This window comes from Sceloporus undulatus, chromosome 6 (genome assembly GCF_019175285.1).
Source record: "Sceloporus undulatus isolate JIND9_A2432 ecotype Alabama chromosome 6, SceUnd_v1.1, whole genome shotgun sequence".
NCBI classification, from domain to species: domain Eukaryota; kingdom Metazoa; phylum Chordata; class Lepidosauria; order Squamata; family Phrynosomatidae; genus Sceloporus; species Sceloporus undulatus.
The window spans coordinates 106234717-106246652 of NC_056527.1; the positions used below are offsets into that span (position 1 = coordinate 106234717).

Consider the following 11936-nt stretch of genomic DNA (forward strand, 5'->3'; position numbering starts at 1 on the left):
AGGCCTTGTTAATGAATAACTTCGGACACAAGATGTGCGAGGTGACGATAGGTGGGACTGTCAAATCCTGGTTATAAGGCCATCCGCTCCCAACCCACAAGTCAAAATCTAGTGAGACCCTCCAGAAAGTCACCCATACATCTCAACTTCTTCCCCCCCCCGCTCCAGAATCTTGAGTCTTTTTTCTCACACTCATACACACACACACAACACAACCTCATCCTTCTTCCATAGGATGTAGGCATGCTGACCCCAACCCCAACAAACTTTCCTTGGACCTGTTGGAACACCCCTTCTCTATAATAGAGAGAATCTAGTCTTCTGGACCTTTTGGCCTTCTCTGGATGCAACCAAAGAACTCAAGTTGGGTCTTCAAGTGCATCATGTCCAGGTTTCCCTCGCTGTTGCTGCTGGTCCTGCTTCTTTCGCTTCTGTTCCTTGAAGGCTCCAGACAAATGGGAGGTGAGTGCTTTTTTTGCTCTCCATTCTTTCACCTGACTCCTTATAGTCCTTGCAACTTTGCCCCTTCACAAAACCCTTAAATTTCATTCATGGCCATGTTGGGTGGGAGCTTCTGGGAGATGTGATCCTACAAAGGAACTTCTTTTAAGCTTTGTATTGGATCAAACTATTTCTCCATCTGTAGAGGCTTTACCAAAGGCAGACCCCATTACCTGCTACCTGATCTTTTTCACTTGAGATGCCAAGAGTCAACCATGAGACCTTTTACATGTGAAGGATGTGTTCTTCTATAAATCTATGGGCCATCCACACATTTTCGGGGGCCCACTTCAGAGTTTAAACTCCCACACCCAAGCTGGTCATTCATTTCTGTCTCATACTATGATTCACAGAAGCCAGGTTGATGGTTGCGGGGACTGAACAAAAGCAAACCAAGCTTACAGTAGCAAAATCTACCTATCTATGTATCTATGTTAGAGCTAGCATGGTGTAGTGGTTTGAGCGGTCAACTATGACTCTTGAGACCAGGGACAAATTCCAGCTTGGCCATGTCCACCCACTGGATGATTTTGGACAAGTCACACTCTCTCAGCTTCAGAGGATGGCAATGACAAACTCCCTTTGAAGAAACTCGCCAAGGTTCACCTTAAGGTTTCCATAAGTCAGAAACAACTTGAAGGCACACAACAACAGCAACAAATGTATTTCTGTATGTATGGTGTACCACAGCATTAGTGGCAATTGCAATGCAAATAACTAATAACTGGTATACCTTGGTTAATGAAAGTATGCAAAGCGATTTTGTAGCACCTTTGAGACTAATTAAACAAAAGACATTGTAGTATAAGCTACCATAGACTTGGTCTACTTCCTCAGTTGCATCTTTGCATCTGCAGAAATAGACCAAGTCTACAAAAGCTTATTCTACAATGTCTTTCTCCCAGTTAGTATCAAAGGTCCCTGTGCACACTGATATTTAAAGCAAACACAGCTATGTCTCTGAATTGTTAATTAAATAAATGTGTTCCTGGGCATTACATCTTTGACAGAAAATGTGTTACCAGAGTCAGAAATAATGTGGAAAAAATAGAGATCTGTTTCTACACCATAGAAATGAAGAGCACTTCAACGTGTTCTAGCAAACCTTTTATTCAATCCAAACAATATGTATGTGTCAAATGAAAAAAAAACAGGTCAGGGATGCCTTTCATAAGCAAACAAAGACATGTTGAACCTTGTTGAGACCACTTGAAGTCTTTTTCAAAATCCATCCAGGGATGATTTTTTTTTTTCTTTCACCAGCTTCCAGTTTTTCTTGTGACTTCCATTTTGGTGGCAAGTGGCTGCTTTATTAACATATTAGGGGAAGCTGGTAAGGCAGGCTTATCTGTCTTCCACTTTTCTCTTTTGCTGTTCAGTCTGTATAGCAAGGGATTCTAGATGCAGCTCCTATTTACCTGGCCTGTTGTAGGCAGGTACACAAAGCAGTAGTAGGATCTGCTAAAGCCGAATCTCACAGCTCAAACCTTTTGCATCTGTGGCAACCTTTATTTATCCAGCCCTTGTGCATCATATTCCTGCTGCTGAAGTTGCTAAAAATTTCCAGCTAAGTAGAGGATGAGTAGTAAAAGAGCAGGCTGGGCTGGAGTAAAAAGACTTTGTAAAACAGAGCTTCTGAGGTATGCCTGCATTTCCCCCCCCCCCCCCAAATTTACATGTACATGGTTTGAAAATATTTTATCCTTTTACATCGGCTCTAATTTGTTAATTTGTTCAATGTGATTTTAGTCAGTTTAAATTATTTCCATAGTTTTATGTGCTATATTGTTTTAAACTGTTTAAAATGGTGTTATTTTATGCTGCTGGGAGATCTTAAGATAAAGGGCAGGATATAAATATTTTAATAAAATAAATGAAAGCAAAATGATTCCCAGGACACGGCTCTCAAACCGTGTTGCCTAAATATTTCAAGCAGTAAAATGCCAGCCGTATCAACTGCACATCCCTAAACAAGTCACAAGAGAAAATAATAGGCTGCTTTATCATGCGAAAATGATAAAGTTGGGGTGGAGCTTTATCATCGGTTCATTTTTCTTTCACTCTGAAATTATTTTCTTCCTGGTTTTCCTACTGCACTTTTCATTAAAGTCTCAGGTAAGAGGGCTGGATTTATTGATTTGTTTGCTTTTTCCACCATTTGGACAGAATCACAGAATGCAAGCAACTCTGAGTATAAGGCAGTTCTTTATGGCAAGAGAAAGAACTGCAGAGCCACAGGCTTGCAAGATTATATACCCTGAGAAACCTACCAGCTTTGGACACACATTTTAGGATGTCAGTTTCTCAGATTTGTCCTGCATCCAAAAACATCTGTCCATTAGACATTTTTGCCTAACATGCTTCAGTGAATTCAGCACGTTCAAATTTCTAATGCATCTCACCTGAAAATGCAAGAAGTGGAACTTCGGTGTCTGATCTCACAGCAAAAAGTCACCATTCTGTCCATTTTGCAGACAGAAAAATTGAGTCCATGCCCAAGACTACCTGGCCATTGTCTAGAATAGGGCTGAGATGTAATATATGTATTCAGTCAATTCAGCAAGATCTGAATCCCACAGTTTAGCCACTACTTGAGGTTGTCAGGCTGTTTCTTTTTCCCCCCACTGTTTTTCTAACTTCCATCCACATAACTTCTGATTGTGACACACACATATTTTTCTCTCTATCTCCATCCATCCAGTCATTAATTGCTAAGGAGGAGGGTATCAATTATATAGCTTAATTTAGTTCTACATATCTAACTATATATTAAATCTATATATCCATCCCGATACAGAACACAGTGCTTTCCCCAATCATGATACGTTTATTTTTAGCTCTACATATGAACAGTTGTTACTAATTTGCTGCAGTGGTTTAACAGATTTCAGGATGATCCAGACATATTTCTTTAAGCTAGCACTTTTATGTAAGGCACATCACATTTTCTCTCCTATCTATCTCCCATCTGACATGCAAAAGTATAATTCCTTGTCCCTCTGCATCAGCTAACTAGCATGCTTGGGATAGCAGAATGGGCACAGCAGCTCTGTGATTTATTAGTGGGATTGTACAACTGGTAATCAATGCAACTGGAGTTTACTTTCCAGTAAACTTAATTTGCCAGGTATTAGTTTGAGCTTTCTCCATTCTGTTCTCCTCCTGATGTGTTGGACCACAATTCCTATCATCCCCTGTCAGCATATCCAATAGCAGGGGATAATGGGCATTGCAAACCAGCTCAGTTAAGGAAAGCTGATCTTGTCTTCCTAGTTTTCCTAGTGCATTTTTCATGAAAGGCTCAGGTAAGAAAGCTAATCTAGTTTCATATTTATGCAAGTAAACTGTTTGCACAACAGGTCAGTTTATTTTAATCCAATACAAAATTGGAAAGAACGGGAACAAAATCTGGGACTTTTCAATCAGTCTGGATGTGTCCATTTGATGAAGAACTTGACTGATTAAATGTGAAATATATATGTTTTATTTGTTTCTTTGCTCCATTACATGCTATGGCTTTGTGGTTTGTTTGTTTGTTTGTTTGTTATTTGTTGTTCTGTGCCTCCAAGTTATGGTGACCCTAAGGCACGTTTCTTCAGTGGAGAGTTGCCATGGCCATCCTTTGAGAAAGTGGTGGTCATTGACATTAGCACAACTCTTCTTGGTAAATTAGAATGGCATGGAAAGATCTTTATTTGTTTTATTTAGAGTATTTATATCATTTATATTATATTTATTTTTATTTTATACTATTTATTATTTATATGTAGAGGATTTTCATTAAGACAACCCATCTCTCAATTCTCTAACACACATACGTACACACATACCCCATGCCTTTCCATACAAAATATATTCAAGGTGTAATTTGGGGATTAACAACATTGTAGCATTTTCTTGTTTAAGGATTTGCTTGTTTTAAATCAAAAGTTTATTCTGAATTATATATTTTTAAAAAGCCAGATAATGGGATCCCATAATACAGTGTTTGAATCCAGGTTCAACAGATACAGTACATTTATGTTCATTGTTCTATTATAGTTTGGGGGAAGTACAGTAAAAGTTCACTGTGCTTTTCAGTTCAGATTATGGTTCAGTTTAATATCTTTCTTGTCAGTGAGCCTGAATGAACAAATCCACAAGGCAGAAATCAGAGCTGCCACAATGGTAATGAGGCGCAGGTTAAAAATTAGATTCTGCAGGACATTTGGGAAGAGCGCTTAGGAGCAAATGAGCCAAGAAATCTATATGCTTTCATTTGCCAAGGGAGGAAAGAGAAGTAGAACTAGGCCTGCCATGATAAGATGACTGACCCAGGTGGCAGATTTTGGAATAACATCACAGGATAGCCCATTGTCGACAAGCTTGTTTATCTTTCTCATATATATCTTCACTATGAGCAAAAATGACCTCTGGGTTTTCCAACTGCGATAACAAAACATCTCAGGCTATCCTGCTGGGCAGAGATCCTTCACTTCCATTTCCCCACCACTGCAACAGACTTAATGCATAAATATTTTATACTGAAGGGAACTGTATACATTTATATATATATTTAGTCGAGTGAGTAACAAAAGAATTTAATAAATTAATTAGCAAAATGTTAAATCTTCTGCCTTCCTCAGTTGCCCCAAATAAAAATGAGTTATATTTTTGCTAATTCGTTTATTACATTCTATTTGTTAGCAACTCCAATAAAAACATACTGCATTTCTTGTTGTGTGCCTTCAAGTCTTTCTGACTTTTGGCAACCCAGAGGCACACCTATGACAGGATTTTCTGGGGCTGAGAGAGTGTGACTCAACCAAGGTCATTCAGTAGGTTTCCATGGCTGAGCAGGGAATCGAATCCTAATCACCAGAGTCCTATGCTCAAACTACTATTTCCCTCTGGCCGAAATATATATAGTTTACTGATTAACTGCATCCTTCCAAGTTACAGAACAAATTTGTCAGAAGTACCATTTGTTTGTTATTAAAATTACCTGTATGCACATACATAGTATACAGACTTTCATTCTCACTCTCAGATCTCATTTGTCCATTCATCCTTTCCCAGCCAAGAATATGAAAGACCCTATGTGTCCATCCCGGAAGAAGAATTTGGCAGCATTAACAGGACATATATGCCAAAGAAGTTGTGAGCGTCGCATCTGCTCCCAAAGTAGGACCTGTGTGTGTGATGGGGACTGTGGACTGAGCTGCATCCCTCCAGGTAGGTGTAAGGGACAGTGACTTTATATTTCCTCACCATCTATTCCACTTGCAATCATTCGTAACCATATGTACTGGGAATCCAACTGTATGACTTCCACTTGTTTCTGCCTTACTCTGCCCTAACTGAATACAGCAGCCACCTTGTAGAGAATCCAGTATTCGTGGATTTTATAACAGATATATAAAATATCCATGGATGTTTACCACATAAACATCATTTATCCCAGTCCAGGGATAAGTTTTTAAAATGACTCTACAGTTAAAGCACATAGCCTTCATTCCCTATTCCATAAGAACCCAGAGTCCCCAGGACCTTCTCTCCCACTCACCCCCAACATCTCCATCAACATCTCCAGTCACATCCCACCTTCTGCAAACCCAAGTTACCTAGTTACAACCTTTCCCCCTTCTGATTTCACTAAGCCATCATTTCTTTCCTGCATTTGAGAACCTTCAAAAACCTACCAGCCCATGTTTGCTTCTCATTTTCATTGCTACTTAGGCCCATATCCAAAAGTGTTGAGTTGGAGTGGGTTGAGTATAATGTGGGTATTAGCATAATGAAATGCAAAGTAGATGGAAAACAGTATTGTAAATACACTGTTAGGTTTTACATTCTTCAACAGGGATGAAAATGTTGACTGGTGATATCAGTGGCTAATGTGTTTTGGGAAGGAAACTTGGGGGACATTTGGGGTTCTCAAGTCTCCACAGCCCCCCTGTTGTTATTGACCAGGAGACCTGGGACGTTATCTGACAAGGGGAACTGGAAGTATAATCCAATGGCAATCTGAACGCAATCATGGGGTTTAATGTTATTGCGTGATAGACTACCACACACAATTTCAGGCAATGGGAAGTCAGTCAGAATACAATCATGGGGTTTCACATTACTGCGTGAGAGGTGATCACACGCAGTTTCGGGCAATGGCAAGCTATTTTTGGGCAATGGGAAGTCAGTTCAAATGCAATTCGAATTCACGTAAATTCGCTGAACTAGCGAATTCACATGAATGCATTCTGGCCCCACCTTCTTTTCATTCGAAATTAAGAGAAATTCCTCACGTGTAATAAACTCCCTGGTTTCTATTCCTCCCATCCCTGTTCTTATTCCTGGCTATCTTATTCTTCCTTACCCAAAGGAATTCTAGCCTCCAGTTTTGTTTCACTCTTCTATTGTTCCCATTTCAGAACACTCACTAGAGTTTCTTGATCACCTTTGATCCACTAAGTTCACAAGTATCCCTCAGTAGAAGGAATCCTTGCTTTCACTCCACTCTATTCACTAGGCCCCACTTTTCCATCACCTAGGCGTGCTGGTTCCCACTTACAACCATCTTAACCAACCCTGAGAATCACAACTCTTAATCTCAGCTCCCTATGCTGTAATCTGCCAAAACCTTCCCCTCAATGCTCAGAAAATCCCAGAGTCATCTTGTTTTCCACCAACTTTCCTTCTGTATTCATTTCAGGCTTGAGTTGTCCCTGGCCAGTGATGATAGACAATGCTGAGGCACAGCTGGCCCAGGAATCCAATATGTTTGGGGACTTTATGAAAGTGATATGCCACTCTGGATTTAGAATGGCAGATGGACAGGACGTAGCAATGAGTCACTGCCAAGGAGATGGAAAGTGGAGCTTCACAGCACCTTGTGAAGGTAATCAACTATTTCTTACCAAGACCATCAATTTTATAATCACTACTTGCCCCAAACCTTCAGTCAATCCAAAACCATAATTGATACCCAGCATCTTCACCAAATGACTAACTCACACTCAATGCTTCTTCTAATGGGTCTGTCATGGATTAATGTGTGTCATGCATTAATATGTCTCTCCTTTCCTCTCCTCCTCAGACATTCTTAATCTTTCAACAATTTGCAAACCTCCTCCAGAGATTGAAAATGGATTCCATGAAGATGGCCCCTACAAATTAGGAAGAGAGGTGCGTTACAGATGTAACTATGGGTAAGTCAATTATATAATCCTCAGTTCTTTCACTGAAGACTGCCCCCAGAATCTTGATCAACATGCACATGTCCCATTATCCTGCATTTCTGAACTCATGTGGTGTGACAAATATAGCCTTCCCTGCTCCCATCAACACCATCTCTCTGATCAAAAGGCATGAGCAGGTAGTTTACTCTTTATTTCTCTCCCACACACTATAACTCATCCTTCTGTAAAGCACATGCAGGAATTACCTAAGATTGCTCATCATATCATCTTGGACTACTGATTGGTCTATTTAAATTCCCAAATTCCCAACCTCTTAAAAGAGAGTTCCTGCCCTCCACTGAAATACCTTTCATTGTGAAAGCTTACTTTGTCTTTATGATGGATGACTGAGGGCTCTTTGCTTCTCCACCTTGCAGAAGAACATTACTGGTGGAAAGGATAAAAAAATTAATAATATCAATAACAGGATTTTTTCTTTATATGTCACAGGTATCGCCTAGAAGGGGCCAGCTCCCTCTTATGCCAAGAGAATGAGGAATGGTCACACACAGCTCCAACCTGCCATCGTAAGTAATCAGAATAAAGAGGGCGGAGGAGACAGGACAGCATTTCTTTTTCACATCTGGAAGGGATGATCCAGGGACATTCTAACACAAATACCCAAATAAAGGGTGTTGGGAATTTCACCTAGAAGTAGAATCATAGAGTTGTAGGAGACCACAAGGGTAAATTGAAACTCTTGAGCCAAAATTAAATATTTGTTTCTGCTGTTGTTTTTGTTGTATGTGGCCATGTCTACACATCCTAAAGAACTACTATGCAAGACTGAACAAATAATTCCAGAACTAACTTAGAAAATATACAACTTACAGTGCATTACCTAATAATGATAAATGACTACATTACTTATCTCTGTGATGGTTTTATATTCTGTTTGTACATTTCTTTGGTATGTTTGTAATAAGAAATAGTTTTTTAAAAGCCTTAACTGGTACTTCTATCTACATCTATTTATACACTCATCTGTAACTTGTTTCTCTCCCTAGCTGTGAACTGTTCCCAACCTCCCAATATTGCTCAAGCAACTCTAGTTGCTGTGCGCAAGCCTGAACATCCAGTGGGAACCGTGATCTATTACTTGTGCCACAAGGACTTCTACTTAGATGGCTCTGAGAGAGTTGTCTGCTTGGAGAATGGAAGCTGGTCCCAACTACCCTATTGCAGAGGTACTTCCTTCGAAATTTTCACAACCTTTTAACTATACTTCATCAACCTACAGATTCACCCTATTCTCCTTTTCTTTGCCATTTCAGAGGGCAAAGAACAAATAAGTCTATTGATCCCTTTTAACGAGACTTCTTCCTTTCCTGCTTCAGCCCGCTGTCCTATCTCAGCCCAGCGAAGTCGGGTGATCTATAATGGACGCAAGCTCTGGATCAATGAGATCCCAAATGGTCTGGTCCATCATGGAGAAACTGTCAAGTTTTTCTGCCGCAGCCAGAACAAGACATGTAGTTTGGAGGCTGAGAGCCGATGTTTTGATGGTGTGTTGAAAACGCCTGACTGCTATGATGGTGAGACCACAAAACAAAATAATACAATATAGGGGTTTAGTTTAATACAGTGCTGAGGTTTAATCTGTGGCAGAGTTATCTGGAATTGTATTATGGATACAACTGTTTTATGTTCTTGGAAAGATAAATCTCTACCAGTCCTTTCTCTCAACATCCTTCTGGCTTAAAGTTCTATAGTTTATGTCTTCATACTGCGTTTCTTGATCTAAGTTTCTCCTTTCAGATTTTACCATGGAGGAGTCCAGTATGTCAATTAAACAAATCTTTATTACAGCAAAATTGTGCAATCAGAACATAAAGGAACTAATTGCTTAATTAATTGCTATTACAGAACTCTGTATAACTGCTAAAGAACTCGGAATTGCCATAAAATCATGGGCTTCCTATTTTAGACATTCTGCTATTTTCATAGAGAATTTGCATTACTTTCTGTCTGAAGGATCAGGGCGGAGAACAGAGCTCTGAAAATTACTTTTCTGTTGAATTAATATAATACACTGGTACCCCGGGTTACGAAATTAATTCGTTCCGCCGCCGCTTTCGTAACCCGGGATACTTCGTAAGCCGAATAGCCCATAGGCGCTAATGGGGAAAAAGCCGCGGCTGCGCCGCGGCTCCATTTGAAACAGCGCAGAGGTTTTTTCGTAACCCGAAAAAACCTTCGTAAGCCGAAACAATAAATCCCTATGGGATTTATTCGTATCCCGAAAATTTCGTAACCTGGGTATTTCGTAACCCGGGGGACCAGTGTATGCTATAAATGAGCAGCGGTAGTCGTTGCTCAATGGATGGCTTCAGCATATCATTATAATCATTCCTCGTAAAAGTAACTTTCCAAGCTTGTAGGGAGCCCATTTTTATTACATTTTGAACTTTACCAATTACTTTTCTTTTTTCTTACAGAGCCCACGTATCTGCAATACCACCTATTCCCTAAGAGAGTTGTGTCCGAAATACCTCCTTGTTGAGCACCCTACAAGCCGTCCATTCTTTTACTGAAATGCTTCCATCTTCCTTGTTCAAGCTTGACTAGCATCCTTGAGATGCAGAAAAGAAAAGTGGGGAAAAGAACAGAAACCAACCACATTTAAAAGCAGAAATCAGACTTGGGGATTCAGATACTAGAGACAACACTCTGATAAACACAGCTAGATATTTTATTTATTTTCTTCCTATATGGCTCCATGGGTGAGCACAGCATTTCCCCCCAATACCCCTTAATCTTACTTACTTTATACAGGTTTTACGGCTGGATCAACCTGTCAGCATCAAAATAATAATTCTGCCTGAGGCTTTTTGAAAATGTGAAGGCAGCTTCATTCAGAGTTCACAATGTGTAAAAATACTTAGTAATTTTATTCCGGTGCATGTCATGTACTGAGTGACTTCACAGATGTTAACTGCAAGACTCAAAAAATAGAAGAACTATAGATTTGCACTATTACTTTTTGAGCTCAAAGTGCTGCACTGCGAAGAGGCAAGGAGAATGGCCCATTTGAGCTACCTTCGGAGAGTGCAGAGGAGACAAAGTAAATTTGAACCATGGACTTCATCCCTTGCTGTTGATTAGGAATTGGTGTCATGTCAGTTTCCACTTAGAAAATTATTCCTCCTGAGCCAAAGGGGTTGCATCTTAAAAAAAGGAAAAGAAGAGCTGTCTAAAGCTACAGTCTTTTGCATGTTTATTGGGAGTAAACAATTCTATTCAATGGTTGTACTTTTTATTGATTATGCATACAATGGGGTTGTGCAGCAGGCAAACAACTAACTGTGACCATAGACGAGCAGTGCTATTATAAACAAAGTTAGTCTAACACTGGAAAGGTTGTCCCAAAACCCAAGGTTTTGTACTGGTGGAATGTGAATACCCTATTAAGGGAATGGAAATTATAACAGGACAGATGAGAAATGAGCTTGAGATGAGTGTGTTTAAAGGTGATACTCCTGGACACTCATGTAAACTGATGTCTACATAACAAACTGCACTTGTTATTCAGAAGCATAATCTTGTGCTTACTATACAACTCTGAGAAACCAAATAGGCCTCTGAGGTGTATGGTGGGTTCATTTATTTGTTTATGATATTTATATTACATTACATAACATTCATATCATTATTGCTTCTCTGCAATAACCCCTCTCCTCGACTCATTTAAAAATCAAGAGTGCGGATCTATTTTGTTGAGGGACTGCTAGGAAAATAGTCTTACATGTTCTCAGGGCTTTTCCAGACTACCCAAAAGCCTTGGATTTTAGCTCTACCTAACAGGTTTTTTTTAAATATCCATACATGTTTTCCTGTCCCAATTTTTTTCTCATACATTTCTCATATTAGCTGCAACTTTTTAAAGCAGGAAAACTCCCAGAAGTTTCTGATACAAGCCATTTCAACCCTTTCCTGGGTATTTTTTAATATAGGCTGGATGTATGCATTCTGTCCTAGGAGCTTCCAGTACAGGCCAGGGTAAATGTCACTTGTCTTCATCTGTTGTCCATCCTTACACTTCCAGCTCCCAGACTCAATGTTGTGTTTGTTTTCAACTACTGTATAGTGCTAAAGTAGTATTGTATTCTGTCACTTTAGCTCTATAATATTTTTTTTCAAATGTGTGAGACAGAGAACATGGATATTGACGGAAGAGTGTGGGAAGTATTCATGGAGGTGATGGCAGGGATGGAGGAAACC

At 39.7% G+C, this 11936-nt stretch overlaps 1 protein-coding gene across 1 annotated transcript; it reads left to right on the forward strand.

Moving 5' to 3' along the window:
- Positions 1-106: 106 nt before the first annotated feature.
- LOC121933306 (beta-2-glycoprotein 1-like) lies at positions 107-10959 on the forward strand. The gene is made up of 8 exons (XM_042472834.1): positions 107-462; positions 5560-5715; positions 7190-7375; positions 7574-7685; positions 8166-8242; positions 8723-8902; positions 9053-9250; positions 10154-10959. The coding sequence occupies exons 1-8, from the start codon at positions 345-347 to the stop codon at positions 10216-10218; spliced, it is 1092 nt and encodes a 363-aa protein (XP_042328768.1). The 5' UTR covers positions 107-344; the 3' UTR covers positions 10219-10959.
- The last annotated feature ends 977 nt before the right edge of the window (positions 10960-11936 follow it).